The 22,710-nt window shown below is 36.9% G+C and overlaps 1 protein-coding gene and 1 pseudogene across 1 annotated transcript; one reads left to right on the forward strand and one right to left on the reverse strand.

Annotated features, from left to right (window-relative positions):
- The first annotated feature begins 1,896 nt into the window (after positions 1-1,896).
- LOC113309586 lies at positions 1,897-5,742 on the forward strand. The gene is made up of 3 exons (XM_026558035.1): positions 1,897-2,511; positions 2,640-3,375; positions 4,476-5,742. Exons 1-3 carry the CDS (start codon positions 2,135-2,137, stop codon positions 5,622-5,624), a joined length of 2,262 nt encoding a protein of 753 aa, XP_026413820.1. The 5' UTR covers positions 1,897-2,134; the 3' UTR covers positions 5,625-5,742.
- A 327-nt stretch (positions 5,743-6,069) lies between these two features.
- On the reverse strand, positions 6,070-8,689 carry LOC113308133 (annotated as a pseudogene).
- Positions 8,690-22,710: the final 14,021 nt, after the last annotated feature.

Raw genomic sequence — 22,710 nt, forward strand, 5'->3', positions numbered from 1 at the left:
CCGTTTCCAATAACCTCCCCAAACTGGCTTATAAAAAACTCCAATCCACCTTGGATGTCAGGTACTCCATATTTAATTTTCTCACAAGCAGTTAATGTTTGAATTATCATTATCCAAATTATATTCAAATGTGGCAATTCCAAGCTAATAGGAGTGGAAGCATCGAACCAATAAAAACCATGTGCTGACCTTTCCAAACTTCGTTTGCATACCTTGTGGAAGTAATTTTATTAGGTCCTCCTACAATTAAAGCTATACTGCATTCACTTTGAGTGTTTGCAGGAGACCCTTGGAAGATGAGATGCTGTTGGTGTTGCGGAATGAAGCTTCTGATGCTTGTAATGCTCGAGTTACAAGGGATCCCGGTGGTTGCTGTCAAATTTGTTAGAGTGAATTTAAGAAGGACAAGAAGGATAGGTATTTGCCGGACATGGAATTGAAGACGAGTGAGAATCAGAAATTGGGTATCAATCCAATTTGGATTTGGTTGAGAACTGATGTGTTGCCATTGATTTGATGATGAAAGATAACAATGGTTACATAACTTGTTATAGATGCATAACTTTGTTATCCAAATGCATAATTTGTTATCTTTCATTGGTGGTGATGCAGTGTGCAATTGGTGTTGGTTGGATGTATTGTGTGCAGTATTGCGAAAATGAAGGTGTGAATAGTGATGCATAACAGGTTATGCATCTACAAAATTTGTTGCATAAGTTGTTCTGCATTCTCGAAATTGGTTGCATAACAACGTTTTGCAGCTTTTTTTTTTTGCATAACTTGTTATGCAGTCCAGAAAACGGTTGTATAACACGTTATGCAGGTACTTTTTTCTTAGTATTGAAACCAACAAAAAATAAGGCTGCATAACTTGTCATGCACCTACAATAATATCTACACAACATGTTATGCATCCGAAAATATGACTGCATAATGCATTATGCATCGAGAAAAATTGCTGCACAATCTTTTATGCATCGAGAAAATAGATGCATAACCTGATATGCATCCGTAAATATGGGATGCATTCTGCATTATGCATCAATTTTTTTATGGACGCACTAAAATCAACCAAAACAATGGTTACATAACTTGTTATAGATGCACAACTTTGTTATCCAAATGCATAATTTGTTATGCAGTGAAGAAAATGGTTGCATAATTCGTTATGCGTTTGCATAATGTGTTATGCATCTTTTTTGGTAGCTGCATAATAGTTATGTATCAAGTTTTCGAAAATTTTACCTAAAATGATGACCACCTCCGATTTTTTCGTGAAAAACAAAAATTTGATATTGTTGTTTGTACTCGTTGCGTAGCTCTCTTAAAAAGATTTCCAACGATATAAAATTTGTAAAATTCCAAGGCGCGGATTTTTAGATATGTTATATCCAAGTTGCGTTGCCAATTATACCCCTGATGCATAACCCGTCATGCGGATGCATAATCCGTCATGCAGACATTTTTAATAATTTCATATAATTAAGGGTGTCACGAAAATAATTATGAGTGTCACGGTATTTAAAATTAATTATGGACCTAGCAATGAGAATATTATTTTTTTTGGGCCTGCGCCTAAGTTTCCCTTTTGTCATCTTGAATCTTGATATGATTAGAGGTCCAACGAATAGTAGCTCATCAATGGTTTGGGCCTCAAAATAGAGTTGCGTCCAAAATTTGAAGTTGTACTTTGTACCCATTTAGAATCTAGCCACCCTCAGTTACACGGACAGGAAAATTAGGTTTCGGGGTTTCTTTAGCCAAGGCGTACCTACTAAGGGAAACGACATATACCAGAAAAGGTAGGGGCATTAACGTAATATGAGAATAAAAACAAGTAAGGAGGCGAAAAATTGTTTAGCTGCTGCTTGTGCTGTAGATCGAACCCTTATATACGAAACGAAAGAGAAAGAAGAAGAGATCATGATCTAGTGAGAGAAACAAATTTAACACAGAAATTCTAGAGAAAAATATTTTAAATATAAAAGAAAAACTCAAAAAGCGGACAATATAAACGAAAACTTATAAAAACGGAGAGAAGAAAGAACCCTAGGTTTATATTTTTGAAAACAAAGGAATACAATGGAGAAAAGAAATATATAGATTGATAGAAGAGAGATGAGAGTGAACAATCATGGAGAAGATATACAAGGAAGAAGAAGAAAAGATATCATGGGGAACATGGGAAGAACTATTATTAGCATGCGCTGTTAAAAGACATGGAACTAACAACTGGGAATCAGTTGCCAATGAAATTAAAAACAAAAAATCCTCGTCTAACTTTATCGTAACTCCTCAGAACTGTAAACAGAAATATCATGATCTTCATCAAAGATTTATGGTTAATAGTGAAGATGTTGTCGATTCAGAAATAATCGATCATCATAAAAATGATGGTATGGATGATAATCTTAATCATGATAACAGTAGGATTCCTTGGCTTGATGAGTTAAGAAAACTTCGTGTTGCAGAGCTTAGACGCGAGGTTCAAGAACACGATGTTTCGATTGTGTAATTTCTTTTTAACTCTTTTTTCTTTTTCTTTTAATTTTAAGATCTGATTTTAAATATTATCAATTTTCAATGGGTTCAATTTGATTCACTCTGTTTACTGTTTTTTGTTTTTGTTCTGATTCCAGGTCTTTGCAATTGAAAGTAAAGAGATTAGAAGAAGAAAGAGAAGAAAGCTTGAAGGATAAAAATGATTCTGATGTAAAACCAGATCTACTGGAAACCAGAACCAAGGAAGAGGAAGAAGAAGAAGATGGGAAGAAGATTGAAACTGAACCGCCTCGATCCCCAAGTCCGATTGAGATAACCGGTAAACCGGTTCCCGGTGACGAATCCGACCGGGATAATCAGTCATTTAACGAGTCAAATTCTTCAGATCTGAAAGATGGGAAGACTCCAGAAGTTGAAGTCGAGAAACTACTCGAACCGGTCCAAACCGTTACAGAAACAAAGGACCACGTTTTAAATGATAAACCTTTGGGAGAAGATTCGTGTAACGGAAGTTCTGAAACTATTGCTAAAGACTCGGCTGTTCAAGTTGAGAAGAAATCATCAGAAACGACGATCCTTGTTAGACAAACTCGTGAACCAGCCGAGTTATGGGAATCGGCGGCTGAGTCAAAAGGTGGTGAAGAAGAAGGAACAAAAGAGAGCAGTGACGTACAAAGTTCGGCCAGCTTATCAAGGAAAAATGGACGGAGGAAAATCACTTCGGGAAGTAGTAGCGGTGAAGAACGTGAAACAGAGGAGGTTTCTCCCGCCATCAAACGGATCTCTGTGAAATCAGAACCGTTGCTTGGATTTCTCGAGATGATCCTTTCTCACAAATACGGCTCCATATTCAAGAGCCGGCTCAAAAGCCAGGTAATTTATTAATATTTTATTTAAAATTTTCAGGATAATCTGATACACGCTCCTCTGTAGTCTGTACACCTTAATAATCGTATACCCAAAAAATCCAAATCTACGGTCAATAGTTTTCGACCATGAAACCAGGGAAGAATATTACTCCAGTTTTTGGTATTTGTTGGAATTAATCGCAACAAAAAACACGTCTAGTTCCAGACAAAAGAAAAAGAGAGGGAGTTTCTTTCCTTTGGCGGAAAATATCGTTTCGAAATAGAACTGAGTTGCTGTCAAATTTTTTGCGCATCACCTTCCTCGAGATTTGCGTATGTTGTTGAGCAATGAGCATCTGTACTCTGTACACTTCGGTAGACCAATAGTAGTAGAAGTTTTTTTCTAATCATATCCTCTTGCAAAAGTTTTAACTTTTAAACTTCCATTTATTTTCTTCCATATTTCTATTTCCATTCGTTGAAGCTTCCTCGATATTTCATTGTATATCTCGCGTAAAGAATCAAATTACAACGTTAAACTGTTCTCTTAGTCTACAAACAGTACGTTTGAGGTTAACTATCTATATTAGTAAATTAATAATACTTCCCTTTTCTTTTGCTTTCATGTTTGCATCCTCTTTTCTATATCATTTTCCATGTAGGCTCATATAATTTCACGGTAGTAATAATATTTTCAGTTCAACGTGTCCCAGTTTAGGAGAGTCATCTGTTCATTCAAATTAAAGGGCAATGTGCATCATTATATGTCATATCCATACTTTCATGACCTGGACTAGCGGGCAGGCAATAAATCTCAGCGGCGTACATGAGCTGAAGAAGTCTTCGGTTTTTTTAGGTTGTAATTACTGACTAAGCTTAAATACTTGCAAGAGACGCATTTTTATTGTATCACATTTATGTCTGTGTTGACTATATTGCTCGAAAGACATCTCCCCTTGGAAAAAGACATTGGTACATGATCGTTATCCAGCTCAACACGTGTCTAAATTCTAGCCCATCATTCTTAAAATCTCTTTTGTGTATTTTCGTTGTCTTGTATGATTGACAATTTAGTCAATCATCCTTTGACTGGTGGACCATTTTAAATTTTGTTGTTTAATGCAGGAAACAAGGAAGTACAAAAGTTTCATCAGACAACATATGGATATGGAAACTATTCGAACAAGATTGAAACAAGGTCGCTACAGCAGTAGTTGCAGCCAGAAATTCTTCAGAGATTTATTACTTCTCTTTAATAATGCTATCGCTTTTTACCCCAAAAATTCATCAGAATCAGTTGCAGCTACTGAATTACGAGGATTGGTTAGCAAAGAAATGTTGTCAAGATCGTCAGGGTCATCATCATCTCGGAGCCAAAACAACCCCTCACCTGGAGATCCTACTCCACCAAAACTACAGCAATCAACACCACTCATGCCTAAACCCGATCTTGAACTTTCAGATCCTCTCCTACCAAAATCAAAACCAGTTGGTGTAATATTTGCTTGTCGAAAACGCAGCTCAATCTCTGCGAAAGCTGCAAACAGTTCTAAACCAGCTGAACTGAAAGGATCAGATCAGAATGTTGGCGAGGAGAAACCAGTTTTGGCTAAGAAACAAAAAGAAAATTCTTCTGCAGTGGAAGAACAAATCGTGTTCAGTAAACGAAAAGGAGAAAGATCTGCTTCTGGTATGAGGAGTTCAAGATCGAACCGTAATAACAACACTAACAAAAATAGTCCAAAGAATTCAAATACTGTAAACCTGGATCCAAGTTCAGCTCGGTCTTCAGCCAAGGGTGGCAGCTGTGGTGGAGACGATACTAATTCAGAGACAAGGACAGAGAAAGACAAAAAGAATAACAGTAACAACGCATCAACGGCGTTGACAAATACAGTAGCTAAGAAGAGAAGTGCTGCCAACTTCTTGAATAGAATGAAGACGACTTCTAGTTCGTCCAACAATGGTAAGTTGTTAGAGACGTTAAAGAATTCTTCTTCGGGAAACAACTCCAAAGGAGACAAAGGGTGGAGTAATAAGGAGGAAAAGTATCGAGGTAGAGGTAGTGGTAGTAAGAAAGATGAACAAGTTACGAAGCAGAGTTCATCTAAAAGACAAGCGGCTCAAGGAAGCAGTCCACCTAAGAGAAGTGTTGGAAGACCACCAAAGAAAGCACCACCACCACCCCCGCCCTCATCTTCAAAGAGGACAAGAGAAAGAGAGAAAGAGGTTGAACCAGAGGTGAGACAGCCAAGGAAACGAACAAGGAGATGAAGAAGAAAACATTTTGTAGTGGCAGTCAGCTGTATATTATGTAGTATTACGTAGCGATTTATTTTTTGGGTTCCCTTCATATTCAAAATATTAAATATTTATAGCTTTCGATTTTGGGTTTGTTTTCCACATAGAAGTACTTCTTTTAGAGTACATCTTTATGAATAATCGTTCTTTCAGGTCATAGTGTCTTTTGTGTCTGTAGAGTGAAAGACGCCACATCCCACCTCCAATGAGTCAAAGCAACGATCTATCCATGTAAGAATGTTGTTTCACAAAAATAAATTAAAAATGTTGTTTCACAAGCCCAACTGTGATTATGTTAATGCAATGTTTTGGGCTGCAAAGTTGGCAAATATTGTGAAACTTTCAATCTCCGATTCACAGTTTAATTGGCATAATTGCACAGATGACAAGTTTGCCGCCTGAACTTGCCAAAGATGACAAGTCAGGAATGACAATGGCAATTGGTAACTGTCAGATTTATAGACCGATAAAGATGGCAAAATGAAAAAGATAACAAAGCACAACATGATGATTTCGTCAACCTTCAAGCAAGCCCTGAACTTCTCTTCCTACCACAGCCTACAAGAAGTTTACATGAAAGATTGATGAGAGTGAGAGAGGAGGGCACGAGTGATGAGCAGGATATGGTAACTCTTATACTTATGGATGATTTCAAAGTCAAAAACAATTTGGATAGAACCTCCCACTTACCCATGATTTAGTAACATCCAAGTCAGTAATTGAGACATCCCAAGATGAATAAACAACCTAGCACTGTACATCGCAGGATGTGTTATCCGCAGCGCTGTCAAGAACTGCAAAAACACAACCATGTTTGACGGAATTATAGTTGTTTTATCTTGCCAAATCTAGTTAAATAACAAAGGTAAGCAAGGGGAGTGAAAAACCTACCGATAAACGGCCCGATCCAAAATCTAAATAAGGTCGGTAGGAGGTTGCCATTCTCGATGCCATTCTTGTCACTGCATGCACTATACTGACACGAATCATTCTTTTCCTTTCATACCTGTTGCATTTTGTTTTATAAAGGTTAGGATAGAAGCATAAAAATGTTTGCATTTTCACGAGGAAAATTCACTAGGAAAACAAATTTTATAAAGTGCAACTCGGATTACATTTAACTATTTAAGGCTATGCTATTTTAAGAATTTATTGATCACCTAGGCATTTAGAGGCAAATGAGACTCGTAAAACTGTATTTATACCTTTTCAGAGAAGCAGCGATATCTTCATAGGTTAGATTAGAGCTTCTCTTTACAACCTCCTCCAACTCAAGTAGAAGGCGGTAGCAGTCCTGTACATGTTTTAATTTATTATCTAGTTCCAAAAAAGATAATGAAAGAACATATTCTGATCATAATATCTTATGCAGAACATTTTACAGATTCTTTTTGTCACTAATAACACTTACCTCGATTGCCATACAACCACCCTGGCCAAGATTTGGCTGCATTGCATGTGCAGCATCACCTAAAAGGGTTACACGCCCTCTGCTCCAGGTATATAGCATGTCTCTATCATATAAGTCTCTACGTATAATCATATGTTCTGGTGTTTCTGAGATTAGAGTAACCACTTCACTGCACCATTTTCCGAACAGTTCCAGAAGCCTCTTCTTTTTACCTGCAGAATCCAAGCCAAAAAGCTCTAGTTAGCCAGTAATAGTGGCTTCCACTTTGAATCCCAATAACATGGATTACAAACACTACAGTTTCATTATACATAAAAGAAAGGAGCTTGCCTCCAGGGGGATCACTATTTCCGCGAGGTTCCTTATGGAACCCGTACCATTGCATCTTCCCACCTCCAACATCTGTAGCAGCAAAGTACTGATTGAAACCTAAGAACACACGGTACCTTGAACATAAAATAAAATTATGAACTCAAGCAGTTACACATAATGCAAATTATGAAGACATTTTTTAGCACTACAACTCACATACCCAATTGTGTTGATATATGGTGGCACGTAGTCTGTCAACCCACTATAGCATGTATATTCTGAATACTGCGCTTCTTTGAAACCAAATAACTTTGAGCGCACCTAGAAACAATCCACCATCATAATCAGAATTATCATAGCATGTACAAGTATCATACTTAGAAGAGATTATACCTTTGACCATATTCCATCGGCCCCGACTAAAACGTCGCCTTCAAACTTCCTTCCATCTTCAAGGATTACAGTAACCTAATGACCAAAAGGAAATCTGTTAGGCTGATGAGTTACTATAGAAGAAAAACATTTTTTTGCAAGGATGGAGCATAGAGGTCTGACCTTGTCAGGATCTTCTACAAAGTCCACAACTTTAGATTTGTTATGCACTATATCTAAACCAACTGCCCTCACTAATATATCTTGCAGTGTTATCCTAGAAATGACCTGTGTAACAGGAAGTCCCTTATCGACAGCAGGAGTCAGAAAATCATAGGTAGTAAACCTGAAGCAAGAAGCCAAAGAGAAAATGAAAATACGAAGCAAGCAAATGCTGCCAATTAAGTGTCAATCCAAAGTAAGTTTATTTTTGAATTACCAATTCGACAATAATAAAATGTAACACAAGATTAACTAGAAATTATTCAGCTTATTAAAAGAGTATAGAGGATAGCAACAAACCATTCACCCGTAGCGCCATCTGCGAGTCCATTGATCCGGTCACCAGTAACACAACCAGCTTCAATAATTTCCATAGCAACATCTCTATCAATAGCTTCTAATACTGCTAATGCATTACTCTGAAGCTGAATTGGTCCCCTGTACCTGCCCTCACCTCTAATTGCACTCAAATTTTTCTCAAAAACCTTTACTTCAAATCCTCGATTTTTCGCAGCTAGAGCAAGTACTAGTCCTCCAACACCTCCTCCTGCTATCAAAATCCTTAAGTTTCTTCTTTTCCTTGTTCTTTTTTTCTTCTAAACTCTGACAACATTGACCATTTATTCTTGAAGTGAAAAACTTGTTTACAAATTCAGGAAGCTTGATGGAATTATGATTTGATTTCCAAAAATAAAATCTTTCAAGAGCAGCCATGGATGAAGAATTACTAGGAAAAAAGTGGGTTTGTCATGAATTTACTACCAGTTCATCACCCTGGACTTACACTTAAAGCTCTCGGCTTCATTGCTGTCATGAATAGAGTTTGACAAGCGTCAAAAAAATCTAAAAGAATCCAACTCGAGTAAAAACATGACAACTGATGCATGCAGTTCCAAGACAATTCCAAATCTGTGTTCAAATTTCTTTTGTTCTTTTTGGCATTTTCATTGACGGAACTGCCGTTAGTCTTGCTTGATATAGTTGAATTGAATTATAGAGAGTCAAACCATTCCAGCTTTTCAGTTAATCGTCTACAAATCTTCTAATTTCATTTAGAAATTGTTGATTACAAGCTGAGAATCTCCCTTAAATACCTACAATATAACTGTTCTTGATTGCCATCCAAATTGCAAGGAAGCAACCCATTAATTGCTTCACCCCTTATGGATTGATCTGATTAGTATTACTACTGCTGCAGTAGTAAGGGCCGAATAGAAAAACAAAAAATGCAACAAAAAATTAATAGAGTTCGTTGATCGCTCTTACTAGTCTAGATATACATATTTTGTTTTGTGGAATGCAACTCGGGTATTATTACTATTGGTATTATTTATATATTTTGAAGCATCTAATATTTGTTTGTTTTGGTATCTAGCCTAGCATAACAAAAACTTACAGTATTATACTTGGAGCATCAAAATACAAAATATGAATGCACAAGTCTTGCTTTGTTCAAACATCTACGTGGTACAAAATTATAAACTGAACGCTTGCGTTACGTACCCCAAAAGAAAACAAATGTTTAATTGATGCACGCATGTACAGGTGTTCAAACATTAAGAACTGAAGGATAATTTAGTAAATTGACGTCTTAATAGAAAATAAGACCTTCACTTGACCAATTCCTCTTTTTCATCTCTCTCAGTCTATCTCCCTTTTGAAAGATAAAAATGTCGGAGACTCTATATCTCGTCTGTCCTTTAATTTCATCTTCATCTTTTTCCTTGTTTGTCTCTGAGATAAAAAGAATATTCTTAATTTTGGTCAGTGATGGGTGAAGATGCATGGGCTTAAGATGGAAGATGCTGGGATTTTTAAGATGTACGGTTCAAGATGAAATTGATGATTTGGTATATACCAGCTAGGTTTTGAGTTCTTCATAATTCACACAGAGAGCATTTAGATGATTGTAAAGGGTACCCGTACATCTATAGTGGTATGTAAAGTCTAAACTTGTAAATGAAATTTGTTTATCAAAAATTGATATTGATATTTGTTAATGAAATTTTGTTTGTAAATCTATTGAATGAGTTACTCATATTAATTTTCCTTTTCAATTTCATGAACTTTCCACTTCAATTTGTGAAATTCCAAATTTTCAGTACATTTTTTTTACATGTGGGTCGAATACGGGTCATGAGGTCGGATCCAATGAAGTCCGTTTTTGAACAGTTCATCTTCTTTACCCGTTTTTCTGCTACTGCAGATTGTTTACAGTCCGAATCATCTGAGCGATTCAGTGGATGATTAGATGAACTTCGAACTAATAATTTGTTCGTTTGATTGTTGTTGATGGAAATTGTTGAACAATTTGTTTAGTTATCTGAAATTATGACTCAATTTGGTGAATAAAAATTCAATTTTATTTTCTCTGCACATTTATTGTGACGGACATCAATGAGTTTTTTTCATCACATAGGGACTCCCTTTGGTCATCCAACTAGGCTGACACCCGTATCCCATGACCGTATAACCTCCCAGGTTCGAACTACCTCCAAATCCAAAGCCTTTTCCAATAGCAAGTACGCTAGAGAATATCTCCTAAGAGTCGAACATAGGTTTTACGCCGGCCTGTCCAAGCCTTGCACAACTTGCACTACGGCAAGCAAAATACTTGGCGCTATCCGCGTCGCAATTGTTTTGTTTTGGACCAGATGGACAGTAATCACCGTGTTAATGGGATTACGAATTCTCGACCATTAATGCTGATATACTTACACCATGTGCCGGTTGCAGAAGCTACGGGGTGTTTTCCCTTCACAATCCTGCCAACTGCAGCGCTACAGGTGGATTCCCCCCCTTCACAAACTACAGGGTTGCCTTTACGTGTTCGTTGATTTGAGTTGTAAAGAAATTTATAGGAAATAAAGAAGAGGGGTTGTTAGTCTACATACCTGAAACCCACCTCTTCCACGCGTATCGCCGCCCTCCATGTTTGTCTGTCCAACGCCTGGTCTGGTAAAAGATTTCGGTTGCTCAAGTCATTCTTTATGCACTCGTCCCATGTTAGCTTCGGGCGGCCTCTGCGTTGCATCCTTCCTTCAGCGCGCCTGATTTGACCGACTCGCACTGGGGCATCAGGCGGTCTTCGCTGGAGATGCCCAAACCAGCGCAACCGATGTTGTGCAAGCATCTCCTTGATTGGTGCTACCATAAGTTTCTTACGTACGTACTCATTTCTGATACGGTCATGCCTCGTATGTCCGCATGCCCACCTCAGCATCCGCATCTCGGTACTCTTCAGTCTCAAAGTGTCCCGACTGTTCAGCGCCCAACATTCCACACCATATAGCATGGCAGGCCTTATCGTTGATTTGTAAAACTTACCTTTAAGCTTTAACGGGACTTTGCGGTCACAAAGGACGCCAGAAGCCAGACGCCATTTCCCCCAACCAGATTGAGTTCGATGGAGAATATCCTCCTCGATTCCCCCATTATTTTGGAGTATCGATCCCATATAGCGAAACGATTCTTTCCTTGGTACAGGTTGTCCATCCAGCAGAATGTCCCCTTCAACTCTCCCGGAATCGCTGAGATCGCACTTCAGATACTCGGTTTTTGTTTTACTAAGTTTGAAGCCCTTCGATTCTAGAGTCTGACGCCACAATTCCAGTTTTTCCTCGACATCTTCCTTTGATTTGTCGATAAGCGCCACATCATCTGCAAAGAGCATGCACCAGGGGATCTCACCCTGAATTTCTCTTGTAACTTGATCTAGCACTAAATCGAAAATATATGGGCTCAAGGATGATCCCTGGTGAAGCCCTATCTTAATCGAGAAATCGGCTGAGACTCCGCCAATCGTCCGGACACCGGTGACTGCGCCCTCGTACATATCCTTGATTAAGTTTATGTACTTCGGTGATACCTTTTTCTGTTCAAGTGCCCACCACATTACTTCACGTGGTATTTTATCGTAAGCCTTCTCCAGATCAATAAAGACCATGTGCAGGTCCCATTTTTGCTCCCTATATCATTGTATAAGTCGTCTAACCAGGAAAATCGCCTCCGTGGTCGATCTTCCCGGCATAAATCCAAATTGGTTTGGTGAGACGTTGGTTTCTCTGCGTAACCGCCGATCGATGACGCGTTCCCACAACTTGACTGTATGGCTCATCAGTTTGATTCCCCTATAGTTAGAGCAGTTCTGAATGTCTCCTTTGTTTAACAGTTTTCATCGATCAAAAAACACAAAACAGCTAGCTATATTTAGCAGTTTTCATCCAGTGAGGTACCACCTTTCCCTGATGATGATAGCAAAGCCCAGGACTGCAAACACGGTAACCACTAACCACTATGGCATTTGGATAACCGGTGATGAAAACTGAGTTACTGCCAAAATCAAAGGTTGACCTTGATTAGGCGGCTATCCAATTTCCCCCGAGAAGTGCTAGACTCACAAATTTTTGTCTCACAAATATTCCCGAAAAGGAATTGTGCGTCAGTTGTTTAAAGGTTCTACCATTGGGATCATAAGGATGTAAAGTAGGCGACAGTGTTTGTATCCATAGGTGATATTTTCGATATATATTTTTCGATAAACCTAAAGTTACCGATTTTTCCCATAAACACGGATCGGGCAATAAGTAGTTCATGCTCCAGAAAAAGTTAATGTGAATGGAGTCTTGACACAGGTCCAAAAAACTTTGAGGCCCATAAAGATCTCACCTTCCGATTGGAATTATTTGGACCAAACAGTTTTCTTAGGCAGATGGAGAGCAGAGTTAGAAGGCATGTTAAAGATGTTGCAAGAAACAGAAGTCATTGACCCCAAATAGCGGAGACGCCATCAATAATAAAAATTCCAAAAGGACTTTGGAAATTCAAGATGCGGTACAATACAAGATTGGATTTCGAGAAGAACATCCATAAGGTTTGATTCTGTAATAAGGATCAATCAGGAATTTGCACACAAGGAAATGATGATTTATGCTCGTAATCATTGGTTTGGGGGTTGATGTAAAGCCGCTAACGGCTACATTGCTACACTAAAAAGACGACTATATTTTTACCACTATAAATTATCATTACTTTCAAACACTCTGCTCATACAAAAATTCACTTCTCTTGAATTTTCTCTACTAAATATCTTCTAAATTTTATTCTAGTGTTTCAAATTTCTTAGTGAAATGTCTCAAAAAGCTATTACACGTTTTTGCGATGCGAAACTTGAAGATATTGTTTCTAAAGTAGTAGTTGTTTAGAAAGATTTAAAATAGTAAAAGGGACTTTGCAATTTTTAGAAGTTAATCCAAGAAAATGTTCTACTAAAAGGCAAAGAAAAGCTCCAGTTTTGAAAGTGAACAGCCGAAGTTACGAAAACAAAAGAGAAACAGTTCACGAGTGCGTTGAATGGAAGATACGTCAAATGAAGAAAACCAATAAGCCAAAGATTGTACTAGACTTTATTGAAGTCATTATTTAAGTTCTTATTATTTTCTAAGTGTATATCTTGTAAAATAAGTGGCAACAATATTAATCAATGAAAATATTTAGACCTTAAATTAGACTTCCTTTTTATATTACGCGATACTTATTACATTTAGACTTCCATATAAAGTAATTTGATTCTACAAAGAAAACAATAACATCAAACTACATCAAATCCAGGCACATAAAGTTTATAGAGTTCATAGCGTCCAAAATGGTTAAACTCTCTTCCGTTTTCTTCAACAAACTGGGATTGATCCTAAAAAGACGAGGGTACCCAAATACACCACAATATTTTTGTTTCAACCTATAAGTCCTCTACCGAATGTGATCGTCTATGGACAGAGTCGAGACAATACGACAATTCGGTTCACACTTCGTGTGGTTATCTATGGATACGATATCGAGACAATACAACAACAAGATAACTTGTGTGATTGATTATGGATACAAGATCGACACAATACTACAAGAAAGTGTGTTACTTAATAATAGGTTCGGTGATAACCAAAATCTATAGGATCACTATCAAGTAATGCGGAGTTAGCATATATGTGTATTTTACTTTATTATAATAAACAATTATAATGCGGAAATCAAAGTAAAAGGCACATCAATATTTTGTTAACGAGGAAACCGCAAATGCAGAAAAACCCTGGGACCTAGTCCAGTTTTGAATACTCTCGGAATTAAGCCGCTACACAAAATCTAATACCAACTTCGTATAGTTGAGACCAAGCAGACTCCCGGAGCTACTTAGTTCCTCAGTATCCCTGCGCCTTCGACTTCTAGAGTCACGTCCGTGAATAGCAAGTCCTTTGGATCGTATTCCAAACAACAAAGGAAGAATCTATTTGGTAACCAATCTAATCAATCTTGCTAAAGATTTAGATGAGTTGTTGACAAAGGCTCTTCCATTTAATCTAATAAACTCCTTTGTCTGGTTAGATCAATCTATCCAATAACTACCAAAGTACTCAAGTTTATATTCACACTCAATCAAAATAAATATCAAAAGAGATATGTAGAGAATACCGATCTCACGCAACTAATCAATCGAATAACTCCGATTCTAGTTGGATCCCAACCGATCAAGGTTTTTGCACACAATTCACAAGATACGAAAAATAATAAGAAATCTTCTTTATCTTCAAATCTTCTTTAATCTTAAATAACCTGCACAACACCACTTGAATCTCTTGTGATCAATCACGCACATAACAAATCCTGTTAAAAATAGATTACCACAAGATATATTTAGATCAACAAACAGTTCTAACCCGTCGATACTCTGATCTAATTTGAGTGAATCTTATATAAGAAGAGAAGATTATCAAGCATAAACAAACTAGGTGCAATCAAAGTTTCAACAACCGTTAGTCAATCAAATCAATCGAAAACTAATAACACTGCAATTATCCCACTGACGGTACTCATAGAGCTTCTTAATCCCACAGAAGTCTTTAAACGAGCGATCGTAAGAGATTTCACCTAATTAGGATACTTTTCTCTCCGAATAGATGGCTCCACCAGAAACACAAGAAATGAAGTTTGCCTGGCTCTTAGGATAGTTTGCTAGAACTGCAAACTTAGGTATTTATAGACCAAGGATGTTTGGACACCAAGGAATTTCCAAAATCGAAAATATTCTCAAGATATGCAATGAATATTAAAATTAGGTTTTCATAATTCCAATAAATGCTTGTCCAATATTTACAAAATCTCTCAATAGAAAATTTCCAACTAGTAAATACACGTTACTAATTTTATTTTCTAGAGTTATACATTAATTGCTGGTAATTAATGTATATAAAAATCAAAAACCTTAATTAAAAGATTCTTAACTTATTTCGACACGGGATCACCTTGTGTACTAAGGAATATCTTTGAACAATAAATGATAAGAGTTACTGCTCGTAATCATAGTATGTTGACATCTTTTCACTGCAAATCCTTATTTCATATTTACATGGATTTACATTTTTGGAATCGGTTATACCACACTTCCAAACAAGTTTATAATTGGTTCGCTTGTTTTACAAGACTACTATGTGATTGATCAAATACCAACTCACATACATGGGTTCAATCGGTTCTACCAATCACTAGGATCGGTTATACCTAAATATGGAAACTTTTGTGATCGGTCACACCAGTCACTAGGATCGGTTACACCATTTATAAGGATCAGTTCCTTCTACACATGGTATTACTTGTGATCGGTCACACCAGTTACTATGACCGGTTACACCAATTACAAGGATCGATTACACACATACACTCATGATCGGTCACACCAATTACTAGTATCGGTCACACCAATTAGATCAATCATACCATCACATGGTGATTACTTAGAATCGGTTGCACCAAGTAACAAAAATCAGTCATCCCAAATCATAAATCAGGCGTTGTGATTAGTTATACCAAGATACATAACCTTATTTAAGATCGGTTTCTACCATCTCACACATATTGGTCATCCAAAGATTTACAATGAATAGCCGGACCAATAAGCCTAATAATGTCCCTTTCGATTCACGAAACAAGTTCATGTATGTACTTCCTTTAAAAAAAATGTAAAACAGTTTTCCTAGGATGAAATCTTCACCATAACCCATACACATAATCATAAAAATATATACAAGATTATATTGATGTCATATCTACGAAGTTCAAAAGATAAGCGTTATACTTCGTAGTCTAATTTCCTAATACTATGATCATATTATTATGATCATGTCACGTCACTAGAGTATTATACAATATATACAGCTTCGCAGTTATGTTTTCAATATGCACGACTTGAAAGATACATTAGGAATGAAACAAATTCAAGACAGTATTACTAACCTCAAGTGGAAGGATGATGTCGTCGTTGTAGTTCGTTACTTCTTCGTATTTTTCAGGTCTTCAGAGTAATACTTGTATGTCTCAACATTCCCAGACTTTAATTTGTTGAGTTCTCTAAGAATATTGAAATAAGCTTGGAAGACGAAAGGTCTGTCGTGACATACTACCCACATCGATGGTGTTCTTGGTTCCACTTCATGTGCAACTTCACCGTTCAATATATTGCGATGATTGAGCACTAGTAGACCTAGAAATTACATGATTTTCCGACTAAGTAAACTAAAACGATGCGACAATCCAAGAGCATCCCTCATAAACGGGTTCCTCGTTTCTGCGACGAACATTCTTAAAAATATCTCCCAGAAAGTATGAATCGACGCGACTTCATTATCGTTTATTTGAAAAATATAGGCTCTACAAATAGCTAAATCTTCTTCTTGAGTGTATTTAGAACCACGTACTCTTGAAGACACTTTGGGAGGCATTTTTAGATGATTTTTTTAGTGATATTTAGAGGTGAAGGGGTGAATTTTGAGCTGAAATGAGTAGTATTTATAGGAAATTCAAAGAGATTCGTTGGATGATTGAAATTTGTAGTCGTTCAGATCAAACCATTGGAGCGAAGATAAGGTTGCGCGGATTATCTCGAGCCGCCAGAGGATTTACTAGAGCCGCACATATTAAGAGAGACCAGCGGCTGAACATGAGCCGTGCTTAGGGATGTCAATGGAACCTATTGAAACGGTAGTTGGCTCAGTCGGTACCGTAAACCATAATTTTTATCGGAATTCCGATACCGGTAAGCTTCGGCGAAATTCTCAAAATCCTAGCCGATACCGTTTCGTTAACGTTATCGAATATCGGTAAAATTACCGATAAATAGCGTTATCTGACAGAGTTTTACATAACCTATTTTCTAGGCCCAAATTCAGTTCAAAATCCATGCCAAACACAAAGTAAACACATACAAATGTTCCAAAGTTGCTTAGTTACATGTTCTTGCAAAAAAAAAACCTGAATAATTGATTTACTACTGCTAGAGAAGAAGAAAAATGAGGAGATAATGATTGTAAGTTTTAGTGGGAAGAATAAGAATAAGATTCAGAAGAAGCAATGGAGAGTGGGGGGGTTTCTGTCGATGGATGACTCGATTTAGAAGCAGAAATGAATGGGTCTAAAGGTGGTATCAGTTTGATAGCCTTATATACTATCGGTATCGGTAGTTAACCAACTGGTATGTGCCTCAGCCGATACCGTTTCGTTAAGACAATAATTACGATAAAATTCTGTTACCAACTTCCGATTACCATTATGTCGGAAAATTATCTATAGTAACTCCGATTACCCAACCGTGCGGCTTAAGAAGAGACGCGCGACTGATCAAGGACCGTAGTGGGCAAACCAATAAATTTTCTCGTTTGCTCAGCCATTTTTCTCTTTTGTTGAATTCATAGTGGGATCAAAAATGGACAAATTATCCCGTAGGAATTTCCCTTAACCATGCCCTCTTATATTAGAGTTATGAAAAATCTCATTAAGACACAAACCTAGCATTGTGGCTCTTCTTGAGACTAGAACTATTGCTGAGCATGCTTTTGAGTTGGTTAGTAGGTTAGGATTTACTAATTCAATCATTATAGATCATTATGGGTTTTTGGGTGGTTTTTTCTTGTTGTGAATATTCATGCTGTAGTGACAGGAAAAATCCTTGGATCATGTCTATTATCTATGGAAGTACAAGTAAAGTTCTAGGAGGAGGGTTTTGGAAGAAATGAACGTTGTTTCCGAGATTCCTAATTTTGGTTGGATGGTGATGCGGGACTTAAAACTTATTAGCACATTCAAGATAAACTTCATATGCAAGTTAGTTAAAGGAACTTCATAATGCCATCAACCAATGTGATTATTGGATTTAGGTATTGATGGATCTGGATGGACTTAGAACAACAAGACAATGGGATTTACTAACATCAAAGAAAAGATGAACATGGTTATAGTCAACCCACAATGGTGTAATCGTTTTCCCAAAGTAATGCACTTACCGAATTTTGATTCCAATCATAGAGTAGTTTTGATAAATATGAATCCAAAAATTACCTTTAAACCTATACCGTGTAGATTTGAAGCTATTTGGACTGAGGATAAAAGATTTTTTGATGTGGTCAAAAAAGTCTTGGAGATCTCATCATAATCTCTTAGGGAGCTCAAATTATTTTAATTGTGTGGAGAGGTCTAAAAAGAATTAAAAAAATGGAACAATGTTGTAGGGCCTACGGCCCATGAGTGTGCGGCCCAACTAGAAGCCTAAGGGTTTATCTTTACATGTATATAAAGGATACTTTACCTATGTGATAGGCTAAAATCCTCCTCTTCTCTGCCTCTTCCTTTTTCCCCTATTATTCTATTCTTCCTTTTTCCCCTATTATTCTATTGCAATACGTTATCATGCACGAAGTTATGCCGCAGAGCTAGCTTCGATCGATTGATATTATTTATTTATTTCTACATGGATGATTTATACAAAAACAATTATATAATTATCGTCAAGCTAATGTTGAAATCGCCGGAATAGAATGAGCTAAGTTGGATCTACTTTCTCCTATTTTTCTTTCTTCCTCCCTGTGTTTTTTTTCTTATTTCGCCTCATCCAATATAATCGTGATTTAGTATGTACGTACTAGCTGTTAAATCCGTGGTGAAAATGATTTGATTGTACTGTGCGTGTGCACTGATTTGTCCTGTACAAGCTACATTTGTACAAATCCCATAACCAATTGAATGCTTGGATTTTATAATATAATAAATTGATTGGATTTTCTGATGCTTGGGTTTTATAATAAGTAGTTGATTGGATTTTCTGATGCGTATGTCTCTGAAGCGATAATCCCTTAACCAATTGAATTGAGTGATTAGATTTTACACAATAGTTTGCGACTGATCTGTATTGCGATTGGGTGTGTCATAACAGTCCGTATTTTGGAATCTCCTGGGAACAGAGGAGAAGTTCCGATGTGGGAGAAGAGGACCCGATCCGACCCAACCCAACCCAACCCAACCCAACCCAGCCAATCAGTCCCGTCCCAACCCAACCCAACCCGGACAATCCAGTCCCGCTCCTGTAGCTGTATGCCATCTATTCCGCCCTGTTCTCGTTTTGGATCTCGCGACGTGCATGACCAAGGTCGTTCCGGTTTTGCATATGTACCGGGGGAACCAAAGCTTGGTTTTGCATGTGTACTGTACAGTGGGAATTGAAGCTCGGCTTGAGGTACGAATTTTCGTTGGGCTTATTTATTTGTTTTTAAGAATATGCTTAGTTCTGTTTTTATTTCCCTTAAGATAAGTCCATATCATATGAACGATCAATTTAAATTATGACTGTTGACCTCGTTCATTAATAATTTTGGTTAATATTATTTAATTCTCTTGAATATAATATTGGCTATAGTTAAATGATGTCTTTTGTACAATTGGTTGTACCAACTCGATTCAAATGTATGTATTTGGGGTTTAGAAGTACTTGAGCACCATTATTGCATACTTGATATTAAATTTGAATGTTCTGTGGAATGTAATACACTTGCGCGACTATTAAAGAGTCGGCAGTTTCAAAAGATATGTTGCAAATAAAATCACATGTATTCCAATTTTTGTGGAAAAACTCACAAAAGGTGATATGATTCAGAAAATTTTCATTTATCTACTTCATCCATGATACTACCGAACCAATATATGTTGAAGTATGACAACAAGAGAACTATCTTTAGTAATTTATTCAATCTAAAGTAATTGGTTGACATGTGTAGCGAGAATCTCTTGGCCTGTTGAGATAAAGAAATTTCTCAAATTAAGCTAAATGTAGCAAAATTGAAAATGGAAAGAACCCCGAAGTAATGAGGGTTTGACGTACCGACTCATATAAAGCATGTGAAAAGGGACATATATATATATATATATCATGATACAAAGATGTATTGTTTTCCCTGGTAGTAATGACACAAAAGTACAGGTATCAATTGAATATGGGATGAAGCTAAGACGTAATTCTAGCTCTCACCTAAGAGTCGGGAATGAATCTTCTTATCGGTATTGGTACAAGCAATGCAATGCGAGTACCATAGCAGCAACCAATTTCCATGGAAATGTCATAATTTAGACATCAACTTTTTAATGACAAAAAGAAGTTTGCCTGGCCAATTGACTATTTAATTGAACTAGATCAGATGTCTTCCCTTATGAAATGAAAAGTACATCATTCCCACGAGACATAAATTCTCTAAAGCACTTGAGATATATCTGGATGAAACGTAACATATATTCATTCTAAAGTAAATGAGTTGAATCTGAATTTTGTTACGCAATAAGGACACACCACTTATTAAATCTCTCAAGATTCAATGTCTAAGGTTTGTACGTACTAAGGGATAATCACATCTTCTTAAGTACAAAGGGTGCTCATGCGTGAGCCATTACCTATTTATTTATTTTTGCAAACTTACAGTGAGAATGGAGTTGATTGCATCTATAAATTATTTCTAATGAAAGTGGAAGGAAGCATATTCTTAGAAAATTAATGTGTCAATCTAGTGAATTGTAAATCACTGGAACTTGAATTGTGAAATATGTATTAACCCCAACAATGAACTGATTGGGATTGATTCATAAAGACTTTGACATGACCATAAGGCACATTGGTTGTGACACGATGTTCCGTTTTAAAAGTACTAACACGGGAATCACTTCATTTGAGTATACAAATACAATGAACTAATAGAATGTGAAGTTACGACATCTATCACAATCAGTGGTTTCTAAAGTTACTAGATTTACACTGCTGCACGTCACTCATCTTACAAAGTCTTTCTTTAGTAAAACATGATTGAGACCACCCTGTTTTACTGAGATGCAAATGGTAAATAACTCATTATTCAAAGAAATAAAGTGTTTTTAGTGAACACATTTCCATGCAGAATGCGGACCATTCAAGTGATTTATGACTCTGGTGGACGATGCATTGAATCAGTTATTGGTCACAACAAACGATGCGTTTAATTTTTGTAAAACTCCTAGCACATATTACACAATGCAAAGTGCAAAGGCTCACCACCCTTGTTAATGCTAGAGAATTTATATAGGATCAATATATGGCATCTTATACCCAATGGTCTCGCGGAGGATACCATCAAATGTTACATATGGCATCTAAGGAATAGGTTATGCGTACCAACCTACCTTTTATTGCTTTGGGGATATGCAATATTACGCGCATATTTACTTAATTCGTTTTAGAACCCAATATTAGTCAATCTTTTCTGCGTACCAGTCGGTAACTGAATTTAAGCCTGACATTTGTGTTCTTACGTATTTTTGGTTGCACTATATATGTGCCATTACGAGTCCACATCGCACTATGATGGGTCACGAAAATGATTAAGTAATTTTGTTGGATATATACTCTCAACAATTATCCGCATTTTAAAACCTTTGACAGGAGATCTCTTACCGTTATATTTGCGGGTTATCACTTTAATGAGACAATCTTCCCGTCGTTAGGGGGAGATATGAAAAAGTATTTTCTAAGGAACGACAGGAATTGTCGTGGTGTGTTCCCACTGTGTCTTATATTGATTCTTGTACTCCACAAATGTAAATGTGAAGTGAAAGAATAATCGATTTTCAGAATGTACATTGATGTCGCTAAAGTGATGAGATCACACATACCAGCTGCAAGCGTACCCTGCAAGGTTACAAATCCTCAATAAGGGATATACACCATAGACTAAGGTGTTGCAACTACACTTAGTGGAAGTGTGGTTGAGGCCGTGGCTCCATAAAGGAAGTTGGAGATACTACTTGGTTCGATCAATCCGCACCTAGAAAGGAAGTAGGTGAGAAAGGCAAAACTTATTTATATCATCAAAAATCATATCATAAGATTGTCTCTGAATATGTCCATGAATCAAACTGGAGGACACTCCGAAGTTTAATGATTCCGGAGAACAATGACATCCCAAGTGGATTATGAGAATGTGCACGAGTCAATGGAAAGATCATGCACGCATATTGATGATTAATATCATATGCACTTTCTTAAGGAAATAGAGCAAGATGGATCGAACCAAGATCCTTGTTGCTTAATTTCAACGAAGATCATATTTGGCCTATACAATCCAGGTAGAACTTGGTTTTTTGACAAATATACAGGTATTTGGTGTGGTAGTGCTAACCAACAAAGTGTAAATCCTATTGGACATACATGATTAATTTTTCACAAAGCATAATGAGAAGAAAGCAGTCTTAAAGTATAAAGACTCGCCTTGTGGCACGAGGTTTCTCACAAAGCCCTGGAATTGTTCTCTTGTAATGAAATTCATAGTGTTCCGCTACTCAGTTAGCTTGGTAATTTCAAAAGGACTTGAAATGCAGCATATGTATGTGGTTGTTACGTATCTCTGAAAG

Source organism: Papaver somniferum, chromosome 9 (assembly GCF_003573695.1).
Source record: "Papaver somniferum cultivar HN1 chromosome 9, ASM357369v1, whole genome shotgun sequence".
Taxonomy (NCBI): Eukaryota; Viridiplantae; Streptophyta; class Magnoliopsida; order Ranunculales; family Papaveraceae; genus Papaver; species Papaver somniferum.

Bases quoted from the DNA above. Each gene is read 5' to 3' on its own strand.
- LOC113309586 (XM_026558035.1), top strand. From the start codon at position 2,135: ATGGAGAAGATATACAAGGAAGAAGAAGAAAAGATATCATGGGGAACA. The intron at 2,512-2,639 runs GTAATTTCTTTT...TTCTGATTCCAG, and splicing joins GAACACGATGTTTCGATTGT to GTCTTTGCAATTGAAAGTAA. The intron at 3,376-4,475 runs GTAATTTATTAA...TGTTTAATGCAG, and splicing joins AGAGCCGGCTCAAAAGCCAG to GAAACAAGGAAGTACAAAAG.